Source organism: Eretmochelys imbricata, chromosome 3 (genome assembly GCF_965152235.1).
Source record: "Eretmochelys imbricata isolate rEreImb1 chromosome 3, rEreImb1.hap1, whole genome shotgun sequence".
Lineage (NCBI taxonomy): Eukaryota > Metazoa > Chordata > Testudines > Cheloniidae > Eretmochelys > Eretmochelys imbricata.
In genome coordinates, this window is record NC_135574.1 from 101,428,189 (window position 1) to 101,444,554 (window position 16,366).

Below are 16,366 nucleotides of genomic sequence, written 5' to 3' on the forward strand. Positions count from 1 at the left end.
GGGCAGCATGCTGGGTAGGTTTTATTCCTTGCATTTGTGTGCCTTTCTATCTGGCATTTATTATGCAGGATCAGGCCTTTAGTTATTTTATTTATTAATCCCATAGTTATCTAAAATTAAAAAATATGCAATAGTATTTTGATATACAGTTTAACATCAGCAAAAAGAAAAGGAGTACTTGTGGCACCTTAGAGACTAACCAATTTATTTCATAACGCTCAGTTTTTTGCACGCTAGAAAAAACAAATTCCAGAAGTCAGTGAGACAAAGGCAACTGCTATTCAACAGTGATAAAAGAATAAGTAGTCATAAAATAGTGGTCACAATTGATTTATTTCTCAATATGTAACAGTAATGAAATAGGCTGCTGTATATTTACTAAACAAAGGACGATTATAAAAGGAAACAAGGAACACAGTGGTTATTGTTTAAGTAGATGATGCATTATGGGACATTGTTATTCTGAAATAACAGTATCTGGTGTAAAGAGAAAAGGAGTACTTGTGGCACCTTAGAGACTAACCAATTTATTTGAGCATAAGCTTTCGTGAGCTACAGCTCACTTCATCAGATGTGTGGTTTTGGTGGGTCCTTCTCATACCACCTCCCAAAAAGCGTCACTGTTAAAACTGGTTTAGATGTACCACTCTGACTGATCAAACGTCCATCACTTAATACCTAGATGAAGAAGAGGACAATAAAATGACATCCTTAACAAAGCAGCAATGTGACATGGTGCACAAGTGACATGCATTTATAAGGTAAATGTTAAATATTTTGAGGAAACAGTTTAATTACGGAAAGTCTTGAACCATAACATACAAAGCCAAATTGCTTTCTGAGGCCAATTGCTGAACTGAAAGGGCACCAAATACATGTTTTTTTCCCCCCACTATTAACAAGTTTGTCTTAGGTTTGTTTTGACTTTGTTGCACTATTTTGTTACTTTCCCCTATGAGCCCCCGGGAAGCTAGATTGAAGCAGCTCAAATACATCCTCCTACCTGAAATTCGCCGGACGCCAGCTGAACCCCACTAAGCAAGACTTCTGGGAAGACGTAACTAGTGCCAAATGTGCCACTGAGAGAGAATGCTTCAAACCTGGTGTGAGCAGTAGCCACTGGCAGCCCACATGTTTTCAAGTCTGTGCTTTCACACTTCAGTAGTGTGCATATCTATGAGGAAGAGAAAAGGAACGTGCATTTAGGAGAATCGTTTTACTAATAGTAAAATTTGACTGTGTTTTCTTCAAGACCAGATGGTACCAATTCAGCTCAATTCTTATGCCAACGAACCACTAAGTTACTGCATCAGGAACAAACTTTTTTGATCAAAGGGTTTCCAGCTCTGCAGCTTGTCTCCCTAGCATGTCTCTCCACACTGCTCTCCCCTCCCTCACCTAGTGCACACAAAGGCAGTGGTTTCTCTCTATCAGCTGGTTTTGGCCTTGTAGCCTTTCCAGATCCACCTACCCACTGGATACCTCTGCTCCTGCTTGACACTTTGTCCCCCTTCTTTTGTCCTATTTCACGCTAGACTGTTCCACTTTTCTAGACCTTAGGCACTGAGTCCATGGGTACTCCGGGGCTGGAGTACCCACCAGCCACAGCTGTTTGGTGGCTGACAGAGGGGTTTGGGGGAGGGTGGAGAGCAGTGGGCGGGGAAGGGTCCAGGGAGGGGGCAGAGCAGGGGTGGGAACAGGTGGAGTAAGGGCAGGGCCTATGGGGAGGGGGCAGAGCAAGGGCATGTCCTCAGGAGAGGGGGGCGAAATGGGGGCAGGAAGAGGCAGAGTGAGGGCAGGACCTTAGGGCAGAGTGAGAGTGGAGCACCCCCAGGGAAAACAAAGTCAGCACCTTTGCCCTGGACCCTTTTTTATGCTCTCCCTAAGAGCCACCTCTACCATTTCCACTTGTTCTTCCCACTCCTCCATCAAAAAGTTGACTTTTAACCAATAAAACTGAGACAAGTTCTTTGATGGAGAGCTCAGGCAATCTTATACACATTGTTAGCACCAAAATCACTTAGTGGCCTAGCTGGTGGTCTATCAGATGTTAATTTGGATGTCTCCATCCAATTCTTGGTGGATAGGTGTCTACATAATAAAGCCAGCACCATAATTGACACCCTGTTGCTGGCCATCTCAGCAGAGATTCCAAGGTTGGAATGGGTACAGAGACTGACTTAGCCTTTTATTCCCAGAGACAATCCCTCCAGGTTGGATAATGTGAGGCAGCATAAACTGCTGTAGCCTGTTTTATGGAGAAATAAAAGACAGTCCACAGCACTGGACATTCGGCAAGAACTAAAATAATTTTATCAACTGGACCAAACAAGAACTTTGATTCCATCAAAATGACTTTTTGAAAATGTATCAAAGGAGATATAGAGTGGCTAAAATATCAAGACACATAATGGGATTATAATCTGTGACAGCTGGTAAGGAAAGTGGTTGGTGATAGGTAGAAGAAAGTAAATTTAAAAAGGACCTGTCAGTAATTAGCCAATATAATAGATTTGCTCAAAAAACAAAGGACAGTCCATATTATGTAATGTGACTAAACAAAATTAATATTTACAGCAAGATAGCACTTAATGGTAAATCATGGTCTTTCCCAAATGGTTGGTTAACAGAACAAAACATTGGATATTTCCAATAAAACTTTGATACTTTATATATGCTTCATTGACATGACATGGCAAATAAGAAAAAACTCAATCTTTATGAATTCAGCTGAGTAAAATATCTTGTACAGTTGGATGCAATCAACTGAGATTTTAAAAATAATCATCAGATAAAGATCAACTCTGATGAAGGAGACAGAAAAAGATTGTTTCATTCCAATTTTCAAAGTCACTAACAGCATCTCAAATACATCTTTCCGCTATTTATCATCCTGAAGTTGTCTCTAAGACAGCACAGTGGACAATGCAAATGGTGAAATAAAGACGGGAGAGAAAAAGGGGTGGAGAATATAAAGATCTATTCTATCGTGGAATAATTTATTATAATGTAAGATCAATTCCCTCATTTCACATGAACTCTGAGTTTGTACGCAGGGTCATTTCAAGACTTGCTATTTTTGGCATGAAGGGCAAGCAGACTCATTAGAAATTACAGCATCAACTCATTACTAGCAACCAAAGGGCCACGCAGGGGGACATGAGAATACATCATTGTCCCTTTTTTCTCCAAGGATCCAAAAGCATCTCCCATGCAAAGAAGCCTCATCAATATATATATGAAGTATATGTCCCCAAAAATAAGCTTTACCTGCAAATAGTATTCTCCTTCTACAACATGAAGGCCATCAAAAGCACCCAGCACATAAACTTCATCTTCTCGCTTCTCCGCCATCCTGTAGCTCAAATGACAGCAAAGGTCTTTCTGGCAAACTGTACGATTTCCTTCAGGCTTAGTGAGTTCAGTGAAGGTGAACTGATCATAGAAAATGACTCCACAGAAATCCCAGTCATCTGGTGAGAAACGTTTGACACTTGTGGCATATGCGCTCCAGTTAACAGCAGCAGGGTAGGTGGGAGAAAGATGAGGGTGTGAACTCAGTTCCGCAACCAGGAGGTGACCATTCTCTGTATCCATATTGTAATGAAATGCCCTGGGTCCATCAGGTGCATAGATACCACTCCCTGTGAGCGACAGGCAAAATTTTCAGTCCAAAAGAATCAGCCATTTAAATGATATTGTCCTTTTCATTTTCCCCAATGCTGTTCTATTCTATTATGATGTTTAGAACATTACCAAAAATTAACCTCCCAAATCAAACCTTTAAGAACTCAAGTCTTTTCTTAAAATTCCTGGAGAAGGGACAGGGTACATTACGGTGACCAGATAGCAAGTGCGAAAAATTGGGGTGGTGGGGGGGAATAGGTGCCCATATAAGAAAAGCCCTGAATATCAGGACTGTCCCTATAAAATTGGGACATTTGGTCATCCTAGGGTACATGGTGTTCTTATTGAGACAATGGGCCAGATTCTCAACTGTGGCTGAGATCTCATCAGCACCACAGAAGGGGGCTGGGGCATGGTAGCATGCAGTGCTGTCAGGAATCCAATTATGGCTACCTGAGTCTCTGCTCAGCTTGGCCCCACTGCAGAACAGAGCAGCTTGAGGGCTGCTGTGACGTATGCTAGCTGACAACAGACCTAAAAGGGTCATCCACCAGCTGAGAACAGCCAGAGCCCAATGCACTCACCCTACAGCCCTACCCCAGGGCTAGGAGGGGGATGGCATAGGAACTGGCTATGCTGGATTTACCCCACTTGAGAACTCCATATCAGGGGAATCTGGCTGACCAGATAAAGGCAAATCAGGGAGAGAAACTGGACCATTTATTAGAGTATTGGATTCCATGCCACACCTATATACTTTCCTGAATCTCTTCACCTCTGCCAATCATAATGGACCATGGGGGACAAAATATCAGATGTTCTCAGCATGACACTCCAGTCAGCACTGTGTAAGAGTTTCTATGCATGGGATGAATCCTATGACAGCCATCCCATATTCATTCATTCATAGAATTTAAGACCAGAAGGCACTATTATCACCATCTAGTCTGAGGTCCTTCAAAACATATGCCTTAGGACTTCCATTCTTGAATTCCTGCTTCAAGCCTATCTGCTGGGGATGAAGAAGAGCATATCTTCTTGAAATCATCCAATCTTGATTTAAAGATTTCCAGTGACGGAGAATCCATCAGAATCCTTGGTAAATTTTTCCAATGGTTAATCACCGTCACGGTTAAAAAACCGTCCTCGTTTCTAGCCTGAATTTGTCAAGCTTCAATTTCCACCCATTGGATCTTGTTACCTTTGTCTGCTAGATTGATAAGCCCTCATATAACAGATGAGGGCGAGACTGGGAGACATCCCTTGTATTTCAGACAACGTGAATACGATCAGTGACCCTACCCTAAAATCATGCAAGCATGAGATCTAATAGGTTTCAAAATGCAAATGTGGTCCTTTGCTAAAAGATCATATTCCATTTACTTAGTTCTCAGTAAACACAAGGTCACATTGTTTTAAAATAAGTGGGTGAAGAACAGTGCTCTTGTGACAGCCCTGAAAACTTGGTTCTAAGGGGCTGAACATTGCTGAATGGTGCTACAAACTAGTCTTGCGTTTGGTTAGTATAAATGGAATCTTGCATGCTGGTTTTCATTTATTACCCAGCGTTATGACTGTATTTTATAGTAATCTAGAATGGGTTTTGTTCTTTAGCTATTGAAAACTTTGTGTGAACTAGCTGAACTAGAGAGCATTTGAGGGTGAAGGCAACCTAGTGATATGTGTTGAGAAGGGAGATTGAAGAGGACTGTTTATCAGCAAAAAGCCAGATTTAACAGCTCAGAGAAGCCAAGCAAAGAAGCTGCAAGATTTTGTTCATGCACAGCAAGTCAATAAAAAGAACAAAGGAAGTTCCTGAGAAGCTAGGAAGGAGAGAGGAAAAAACATAAAAAGCAAAAACACAGTGAGTTTTGCTCTGTCCTCATTTGCCATCAGGAATATCGAAATTAGGAATGAGGCTACCATGGTGGTTTTTGGCTTCAGAAGAAATACATTGTGCAGCATAAAATAATCTCAAAGAAGAGACAGAGACTAAAGATCCAGTATTACAAAAAGAAAAGGAGTACTTGTGGCACCTTAGAGACTAACCAATTTATTTGAGCATAAGCTTTCGTGAGCTACAGCTCACTTCATCGGATGCATACTGTGCAAAATACAGAAGATGTTTTTATACACACAAACCATGAAAAAATGGGTGTTCATCTCTACAAAAGGTTCTCTCCCCCCCCACCCCACTCTCCTGCTGGTAATAACTTATCTAAAGTGATCACTCTCCTTACAATGTGTATGATAATCAAGGTGGGCCATTTCCAGCACAAATCCAGGTTTTCTCCCCCCCCCCACCCCCACAAACCCACTCTCCTGTTGGTAATAGCTTATCTAAAGCGATCACTCTCCTTACAATGTGTATGATAATCAAGATGGGCATGAAAAAAGTATTACAAAAATAATTCACCTTACCCCAAACAGCAAATTACCTGTCATAGCCATGCTGGTGTTGTGTGTATCAGCCGCAAGGAAATTGACATGCATCCCCATAGCCCAGGCAGAGTGGAATTCAATAGCAGTCAAATGTGGTAGGACATTCATCCAAGCAGTGGGAAACAGCACAGTATCCACATGTAACTTGCTCACCAGAGTCACAGCAGGGTCATGAAAAAGTATGTCGAAGCAAGTGAAAATGCCGAACTTTCCAAAGGATGTGTTGAAAGTGACAATCTCTGGCTCCTTGGGGGAATCAAACTGAGTTTCTGACATAAAGAGATTATACTGAAAAAACAAACCATAGGAAGAACACCGTTAAAAGGCACCTAATGCAATAACCTGGAAACATTTTATAAAACTGTTAAAGGTGACCTGCATTTAAAAAGAAAAAAAATCTAAAAGTCTTCATATTGAACATGTAAAGGTATATCTACACTGCAATAAAAAACCCATGGCACCAAGTCTCAGAGCTTGGGTCAGCTGGCTTGGGCTCACGGAGTTTGGGCTGTGGGATAAAAATGGCAGCATAGACATTCGGGCTTGGGCTGGAGCCTGGGCCTGAAACCCCGCAAGGCAGTGGATCTCAGAGCTCAATCCGAATGTCTGCAATTCCCCACAGCCCAAGTCCATGTCAGCTGATTTGGTCCAGCCATGCGGGGGTGATGCAGGCCTTTTATTGCAGTGTAAACATACTCTATATTTCCAAGTCCGTCCCAATAACCAGTTGAGTGAAGCCTGATCTAACACTCTACTTAATGATATTTCTCTGTCTGTTATGCGATAACTTTTGAACACCACACCTGATCAACTCCAAAATTTCAGGGGATGTTCTAGGCATCAGTGGTCAGATCCCTATTGATTTTGGTGAAAATCAGGAAAATCAGAAGGGGGTAAAGGGAGATATATGGTTAGTAGAGCTAGCAGCTTTAACCACATTTGAAATTGTTTGTAGATCAAAGAACTGGTTGATGACAGCCATTAACACCTTTCAGCCTAGCAGCACTCTCCTGCCCCCATCCCGTTTCAACTAATCCTCCCAGTGCAGTTTAAAAATGTTGACACCTTGAGAGATTTCCCTCCCAGACTGACAGAAAAGAACAGTGTAATGTTATTTCTTACCTTATGGTAGCGTGCCACCAATTTCCCTTCTGAGTCAAAGACAACATTAGTATTGTATTGATAGTGACCATCGCTGGGGCACTTGGGATCACTGGAATTACATGGCTTCTTGTCTCCAATATTGGCAACCACATAGATAGAGTTATTTCTTGCCATGCAGCTGAGCCTTTCCTGCACTGCCGCAGGAGCAAATCTAGTTCATTTTTGGCAAAAGGAAAATGCATAAAACAAAAAAATAACCCAGGATCAAACTAAATTCAAAGCTGAAAAAAAAAAAAATGAGAAAATAGGCTTCAAAGTTAATATTTGAATGGCACACTGGCGTTTAGAGCAGCAGCTGTTATGGAGCACCTGAGTATTAGGAGGCTTTTTATTTTTTAATCCTGCAATTGGAGCTGTACAGGCAGACTATCAGAATTCACGGACAGCTCCTTGACCTCAGTGGACTTCTGCATGGGTGGAAGGAAGGGTCTGCTCTCAATGAACCTACAGCAGGATGGAGGCCTTAGAATGTCAGCTGCGTGGAACAGGGTGTGAATCCCCCTAGGTATTTGTACAGCACCTACCACGATTGCCTGAAACTGGACGGGGGCTATTACAGTAGAGCTGAATGTAGTATGGATTTGTCAGTTCAATTTGAAAGATAACCAATTTTTTCCTAAATTGGTCATCAGATTGAAAAAACTAAAAACGGTTTTCAAATATTTTATGTTTTTGATTCATTTTGTGTTGACTCAAAATGAATTTTTAGTTTTATATTTTGATTCAGATATTTTGGGGTGTTTTCATCATGTATGTGTGTGTTTTAAATTGGCCAAATTTTAATTTATTTTGAAACGAAAAGTAGGAATGAAACATTTTGACTTTATCAAAAAAAATTTGTTTTTCTTAGCTCTATTTGTCAAGTTTGTGAATAGTTTTAGAGTACCAAAAAATGCATTTTTCAACAAAAAAATCTACTTGTTAAAAAAATTTCTCCCAACTTCGTACAGCAGTATAAATATTTAGCATATAAAGAAATGCATGTTGAATCCCTCTCCTTGCCGTGCTTTTTGTTTAATGGGAAGGGATGGAGGGAGCAGGGCCTGCTTTCCTTATTCTTCAGGCTCCCCCAGACAGTGCACCTCTCTTCACATGTGTGATCATAGTCTGGTTTTTACATTGATCTTCAAAACATGAGCAGCAGCCTTTACCTTTCACTATAAATATAATGCATTATTAAAAAAAAAACAATTAAAACTATAGCCAAAATGATGGCTCATGGGGCTGAGTTCAAGTGTGTCCAAAACATTCATTTCAAACTACTAAAATTGGTTCATCTGCCCCTTTAAAAGAAAAAGAATGGAGAGAGACTTCGGTGGTGCTATTGACTAGCAAATTGTTACACACACACACACACACAACGGTTTCCCTTTAGAAATTCATAGAAATGTTCAATTACACATCCAAAATTCTAGGTACAGCTTCATGTGCTACTGTAAAAAGAAAAGGAGTACTTGTGGCACCTTAGAGACTAACCAAAGAAAATAACAGAACGCCGCTAGCCATCACCTTCAGCCCCCAACTAAAACCCCTCCAACGCATTATTAAGGATCTACAACCTATCCTAAAGGATGACCCAACACTCTCACAAATCTTGGGAGACAGGCCAGTCCTTGCCTACAGACAACCAGCCCCGCAACCTGAAGCAAATACTCACCAACAACCACATACCACACAACAGAACCACTAACCCAGGAACTTATCCTTGCAACAAAGCCCGTTGCCAATTGTGCCCACATATCTATTCAGGGGACACCATCACAGGGCCTAATAACATCAGCCACACTATCAGAGGCTCGTTCACCTGCACATCCACCAATGTGATTTATGCCATCATGTGCCAGCAATGCCCCTCTGCCATGTACATTGGTCAAACTGGACAGTCTCTACGTAAAAGAATAAATGGACACAAATCAGATGTCAAGAATTATAACATTCATAAACCAGTCGGAGAACACTTCAATCTCTCTGGTCACGCAATCACAGACATGAAGGTCGCTATCTTCAAACAAAAAAACTTCAAATCCAGACTCCAGCGAGAAACTGCTGAATTGGAATTCATTTGCAAATTGGATACTATTAATTTAGGCTTAAATAGAGACTGGGAGTGGCTAAGTCATTATGCAAGGTAGCCTATTTCCTCGTTTTTTCCTAACCCCCCCCCCAGATGTTCTGGTTTAACTTGGATTTAAACTTGGAGAGTGGTCAGTTTGGATGAGCTATTACCAGCAGGAGAGTGAGTTTGTGTGTGTATGGGGGTGGGTTTTTGGAGGGGGGTGAGGGAGTGAGAGAACCTGGATTTGTGCAGGAAATGGCCTAACTTGATTATCATGCACATTGTGTAAAGAGTTGTCACTTTGGATGGGCTATCACCAGCAGGAGAGTGAATTTGTGTGGGGGGGTGGAGGGTGAGAAAACCTGGATTTGTGCTGGAAATGGCCTAACCTGATGATTACTTTAGATAAGCTATTACCAGCAGGACAGTGGGGTGGGAGGAGGTATTGTTTCATATGCTCTGTGTATATATAAAGTCTGCTGCAGTTTCCACGGTATGCATCTGATGAAGTGAGCTGTAGCTCACGAAAGCTCATGCTCAAATAAATTGGTTAGTCTCTAAGGTGCCACAAGTACTCCTTTTCTTTTTGCGAATACAGACTAACACGGCTGTTACTCTGAAATGTGCTACTGTGTGGCAGCAGGGCGAGTAGGAGAGAGCTGTAGTAGCAGCATGGAAGGTTGATCCTCAGCACAAATGCCCCAGACCTGTGCAAATGCTCTGAGAATTCCTCATGAATCTTGAGACACAGGCAGGATTGAAATATCATGCTTCTTCCCCATTCAGCAGGCTGACAACAGACTTGCGAGTTCAGTACCTGCAAACACTGTAATCAGAGCCTAGGGGATGGTATAATCCCATATAACCCTCATCTTTAAAAGTCTCGTCTTTCACGCAATGGGAATGCATGTAAAATTATACACAAGAAATGCATGTAAATTTATACACAAAGGTTAGATAAGGAGTCTATATTTTACAAATTGGATTTAAGTGAGATCCTATGTAAACTAATATGAAAATTAATCCTTTCACAAATATTCTAATCGATTTAGAGGTATGGCTTACATACCAAAAGACATTCTGTCTGCTCCTTCAAACAAAAAAATTAGTTAAACCCACTTAAGGATGGTTAAGACCAATACTCAGCCACGCAAAACCTTAAAAGCAATGAAAGCTCCAGTTAAGATGTACTGAATACACTGTACCCCCCACCACACATACAACACACTGACTGGGGGCGTCAGTCAGCTTCCAGGGGTACAATCATACCCAAGCCCTGGGAATGTATGTGGGTGGCTAGTGTGAGCCACTGCAGCCACTTTTAGATCATTAGCTCAAGCAGTGCTAGCATGTGTCTGTCTACCTGCGCTGGGAAGCATACTCTCAGCTCCTGTGCTGACATAGCCAAAGAGACTCTGCCCCTATATGCATACGTCTCAGAAACCTCCAGTATGTTCAGTAACCCATCCCCCACACACCCCATTCCTCGCAATTGAACTATAATGCAAACTTTTAACTCTGACTTCAGTAACGTAGACTTCGACAACCTGATAAAGTGTATGTGTTACTTTTCCAATGGAGAAGTTATTGTTCCTGTTATTTTGACCCTGTTACTTCCCCTCCTCTACTTGTTCCCCCTTCTACACTACAAGTACACATCTTTTGTACATACCTCTAAAGCTCTTCATAGCTTATCCCCCACCCCGAAAGCTCCATATCTGCACTTGTTTCTTATCATGTTACCTCTTTGCCTCCTCTGTTCCACCAACAATGCCAGTTTTGAAAACCCATGTTATCTGCTTCTCCTACGAGCAGAACATTTTAGACATTCGGTTATTTAACTGTTGTGTACAATAATCTTGGAGTCAAATTCAAAAGACCTCTCAGGTCTTTTGCATTTATCATTAATCCACTTCTCTTCAGACCATTAACACATTATTTTAAAGCTATTTGGAAGATACTTCACAAGGGATACCTTTCAGGGTCAGTGCAGGGAATCCAGTTTACTTGTGGATCTGGGATGTCTTCAAGATAGGGGAAAATGGTGTCTCTTTTGAAGACCCAGCCATAAATGGCATCTTCAGGAGTCACAATGATGTGTGCACCCTGAAACAACAGCTAAATTAAGCACTTACCACCAAGAACAAAACAAATAACCAAGAAAATTAAGAGACAATACCTGTTGGGCCGCTGCTTTGATGGCCCCTTCCAAAACATCCATATTTTTGTTCATTAGTGTCAAAGCCTCGTCAGACGAAACAGGACTCCCAGTGACATCTGGCAATATAACAGAGTGCTCATACACTGCTGCAATGTAGCTGTCCAAGGCAAAGGCCTGAAGGATTGAGAGTATAAAAACCGTAGCATATATGTGAGGCTGGAACATGATCATTGCTGATGCTCAGTGGTAAATGGAAAACAGAGCAAGTTTCTGAAGGGTAAAGGAGAAAAGAAGACAGGTGGCAAAGTCCAGCTTTCTTATTAGTTTACTTTGGCAACAATTCTCTGTGAAATTATCTGGGAAAACACAGCATTGTGTAACAAGATTACCACAGGTAAAAAAAAAAAACATATTACAACAACAAACCATCTACACAGTTAAACAGGGGAGTGATATTCACTGAATCACTGACATGAGAATAACTGTGCCAAAGGGACACACTAAACGACATCTGTCTAGAAATAGAGGCCCAAATTCTGCTTTGCTATAATGTGCAATTCCATTGACTTCAGTAGACTTGTGCAAAGTAGAATTTGTACCGGGTTGGTACTTGGGTCCAGTCCAACTCCCATTAAGGCCGATTCTAGACAAACTTGTGCAATTCACACAGGTAGTAGTTTGAATTGTATGTTGTCTTGTCTTTTGTACCAGCTGCCCTCAGAATAAACATTAACACACAGTTTTGTAAAGTGACAAGGAAGGCCACAGAACGTCTCTCAGAACTGATCCAAGAATGCAGAGCTGTCAGGAGCCCAAATTGACCGAGAGTAGGCCAACATTTAAACAATTTATGCTGCTCTTTGAAACATAGCTGGGGAACTTAAATACATCTTGAACCAAATCCAGCTCACCTTGCTCATGTGAGTAATCCCAATCTCAGTGAGCAAAATGAAGACAGTTTGGCCTCTTTAGTTTTGTTTACACTAGGGTAGCCAATAAGAACGGGTGCACTAAACCCACACGGAGTGACTGCAGAGACCAAAGTTCAGTCTCTATTTTGGCTAGAGCAGGTCAACAAATTTTCTGACTCGTAGTTTTTCTTTGGAAAATGCTGTTTCAACAGAATCCCACTGGAATGTGTTGATTCCATTGAAACTAGCAACAAAATCAGTCAGGCAAACTGACTGACTAGCTTGCCCAGCCTGGTTTCTTGCCAGCCTGCCGGCCAGCTGGCCAGGCATCTAGCAGGCTGCTCAGTTCCCAGAATCCCCCTTTAATGGGTTGTCTGGATGGCCACCTCCCTGGCTGGTTTGCTCCCTGCCTAGAATTTTTTTTTTTTTTTTTTAAAAAGCTGTTCTGTGCAAAATTTTTCATTTCCAACTTCTTGTTCCAATTCCAAATGATTTTCTTCTAGCAATGTGAAGTTTCCCATGGAATTAAATAGCCAGTTCTTGCTCATCTCCAATATAGGAAGGAAGGGTTCTGGACTGCAGGGGACAGAACAGACTGTGGTTGGCGGAAGTTTACAGCAGGCTCTCATTGCTGTGTCATGCCATGTTTAATTTAAAATCATTTTTGTTGTTAAATATAAGCTCTCCATACTTATTAAGAATATTACAAAATCAGCGTCAAGCGTGGTTTTAGAGCAGTGCCGAGCACAGTGCGTCTTTTGCTGTGTTTACATTTAAAAAGTTCAGCACTAATTTAGATGCACTATTGCTAACAAGAGGTCTAGACAAGGATGTCAGCTATTCAGTTTTTGGCTGCAGATATGGTCCTTTAAAAAGGAAGCAACTAATATTCCATGATGTTTTTGGTAAGGTAACTTGGAAGCCTCCCTGAAATGAGTTCATTTTTTGCCCTTCAGATTGGCATGGAAAACTGTAAGAACCAGCTGTAGCTCCTCACACTTGGTCAGGTGGCCTAGCCTTGTGGTCACAACAGGTGCAGGAAACCAAGCATTGGAACGAGGAGTGGAGCCAGAGTCAGCTGTCAGAAGCTAGAGCTGAAGGTCAAACTGGAGGTGAGCAACGGAAACAAACAAGTAACACAGGACAAGTCACAGTGTTGGGCATGAGCACTGAGCAGGCAGCGAGGAGCTGCTGCTGGATTAAGAGCCAGCCTGCTGGCCTCTCCAGCCAATCAGGCAGTCTGCTGCAGGCCAGCTGTATTGATGAGGCGGCCTGGAGACTAGCTCTGTTGTAGTCCTTGCTTCTGGACACATGTTCATATGTGGCCGAATACAATGAGTGTTTTAGTTGAATAAAAACAGACAGAATAAAAGGGTAAATTGACAAATTTTATAGAAATTATCTTACTTTTCAAGCTACTTGGTTATGCATACTGTCATGTTCTAGGGTGCAATTCAGAGCAGTGGGAAGTTGTGTCACCACTTGCCCTGCAGCTCTGGTGCCTCACAATGCTTTGCTGTTGTTGCTCCCAACCTGGGATGCTCACAACCAGCCTATGAGCATGCAGGTCAAATCCTGAGTTTCTGTCTGTGTGCTAGACAGCTCTGGTTCAGTGGCTCTGAACCCATCATCCTGTCTTCAGTCCCACTGCCCCACTCGGGCTTCCACCACCCTTGGTTACTACTTGCAGGGTGATCCCAATACACTCCCAGTCCTGGACCTCCCCATAATTGTGTGCTCTGCAATGTCTTGCTCTCGCCTCGACAGTTGAGAGAAATAATAGGGCTCGTTTGTATTTCTAAAGACACAAGAGCACAACACAGCTTATTAACTGGGGTAAATACACCCTTCCATTTAAACAACAGCTCTGGTGCATGGGCAGCAGATATAATAGGCCGGGGAAGGCTAAGCCTCCCCTGGCAGAGCCACTGCTGCAGGACACCATGTTGCGGGTTTTTGCTTATTATTATGGGCTATGCAGGTTCCGGGGCAGCTGAGGCAGTGGTATCTGCTATTCAGCTTCCTGGGTTCATCAGTATTCTCCCTGGATGCCTCCTCAGCCACCGCAGAACGTCGCATATAAAAAGCGCATATAAAAGGTGCATATAAAAAGCTCAGCACTCTTCTGCTGGGTTTCTGGGGGTCTTGGGAGACGAGGAACACTGCCTTTCCCCATTCTCTGGCCTGTGGCTTGGGCCAGCCCAGGACTCAAATTGGTAGGCTGGCTGGCTGCCATGGCTGGGGCCAGTCACCCGGCCAAGCGTGGCTGGGACTGGCCTCTGGCTTGGGTCGGTCAGTCAGCACAGCTGGGGTCAGCAGAGGGCTTCTATGGTGGTGGCGGGAGGGCGGGTTGGGGTTCTGCTGGCCCAGGACATCTCTGTCCGCAGGAGGGGCGTGGGGAGGCTCAGGGCTCCTGCTGTGGGGCTAGCTTACCCGAAGGGGAGTGGGGGGAGGGAGAGTCTGCCTGCTGCCCATGCTCTGGTGGTTTACATTAATAGTAAAACAAATTTTACTAACAATACAAGATACACTTGAACTCACTTAAAATCCAAGAGATAGAGTTACAAGCTAATAAAAGTGAAAACAGGCATCTAAAAAAGTCTACAACCTAATCTAACAAGATACAGACTTTTTTCAAGATGGTTTCTCTCACCAGTCATTCTTCTTCTGAGCCATAGCTGAATTTACCTCAATCAGGACCTTCCACTAAAGTACAAAGGTGCTAGCTTCCCTTGTCTTCCCAGGTGAAAGAGTTTTGCTTAAGCAAGTTTCTCATCTACAGTCAGTTCCAGAGACTTCAATCCCCCTGCCTTTGGTTGAAGTACTTATCTTTCTCATCTTGCAAGAGCTCAGGCCTCTTGTGCCTGTCTTGTGATGGATTTCAAAGATGTCTCTGTCCTTGCTTATGTCTTCCAAAGTTCAAGAGGCAAGATGACCTGAGGATGTTTTTCCCTTCCTGTGGGCTTCCCATCACCCTGTATGATTTTTATGTAAATATGGCTTCCATTGTTTCTGGTTACACCATGCTCCATCATGCAGACAGGTAAATAGCTGCCTTCTCTCCCGTCTGGGAGGGAAACTGTTTCTCCATGTTTGACCACAGACTTTAATACAGAATATAATTAAGTACCCATATTTCCTTATAGTGTTAACACACACATTTCACAGATATTAATCACCAGTGTGCCATTAGCTTTCAGAAAAGTTCTCTCTATACACTTTTATAATACAGTAATGTTGTATACAATCAGTTGATTCAATTGCTTATCACTTGTTGTTCAGCCCCCCGTCTTTATACTGCAGCGGGTATTACAGGCAGGGGAAGGCTCAGCCTACCCAAACTCCCTGCGTGGCCCTGCCCACACTCCTCCCCCAGACCTCCTCCTGCTTCCCGCCATGCTCTGCTGCAGCTCTTCCTTCCCCTGTGACCAGAGCCCCAGGGCAGTGGCATGCCCACTTTTGGGAGAGCTCCAACACCCTTGCCCTGGGCTGGGGCTAGTAGGAGCTGGCCTGCAGCCAGGGGCTCTGGGCGGCTGGAGCTGGTGCTCATGCTGCCTGCCCACCCAGCATGCTGAGGGCCATGATCAGCCACAGACTTCAACACACCTGTCTGCCCGCCCACCGCTCTGGGGTTCGGGGCCACGCTGCCTGCCTGGTGCTCCAGGGCTGGGGGAGGGGCCTCTGGGCTCCGGTGGGGGAAGGGGCGGCGCCCCAGACAGAAGGGGCAGGCTGGCAGGGGCTAGCCTCCCCAAGCCCACGGTTCACCCACGCCCATACCAGTAAGCCTTCGAAATGAATTCTTCTGAAAAGTAAAACCCAGACCAAGCTTCTCTCTTCTTCTGGGTAAACATGCTGTCTTCTCCGCAACTTCTTATTGTGAGATTTACCTCCATCCCTTGTTAGCTTGATGGGTTTGTTTAATGCTTATATGTAAATTGAGGTAAACACATTTTGTTTAGGATAAACCTGTTTAACAAGTTCCCCTGCCATACCTAGTTACACACT

At 43.1% G+C, this 16,366-nt stretch overlaps 1 protein-coding gene across 1 annotated transcript; it reads right to left on the minus strand.

The window, feature by feature from the left end:
- Positions 1 to 444: 444 nt before the first annotated feature.
- LOC144262121 (pantetheinase-like) lies at positions 445 to 11,681 on the minus strand. Its single transcript, XM_077811757.1, has 8 exons — positions 11,469 to 11,681; positions 11,265 to 11,395; positions 7,192 to 7,384; positions 6,066 to 6,357; positions 3,271 to 3,644; positions 1,004 to 1,174; positions 574 to 678; positions 445 to 480 (listed from the first exon to the last, which is right to left on the minus strand). The coding sequence occupies exons 1-8, from the start codon at positions 11,679 to 11,681 to the stop codon at positions 445 to 447; spliced, it is 1,515 nt and encodes a 504-aa protein (XP_077667883.1).
- Between the last annotated feature and the right edge of the window lie 4,685 nt (positions 11,682 to 16,366).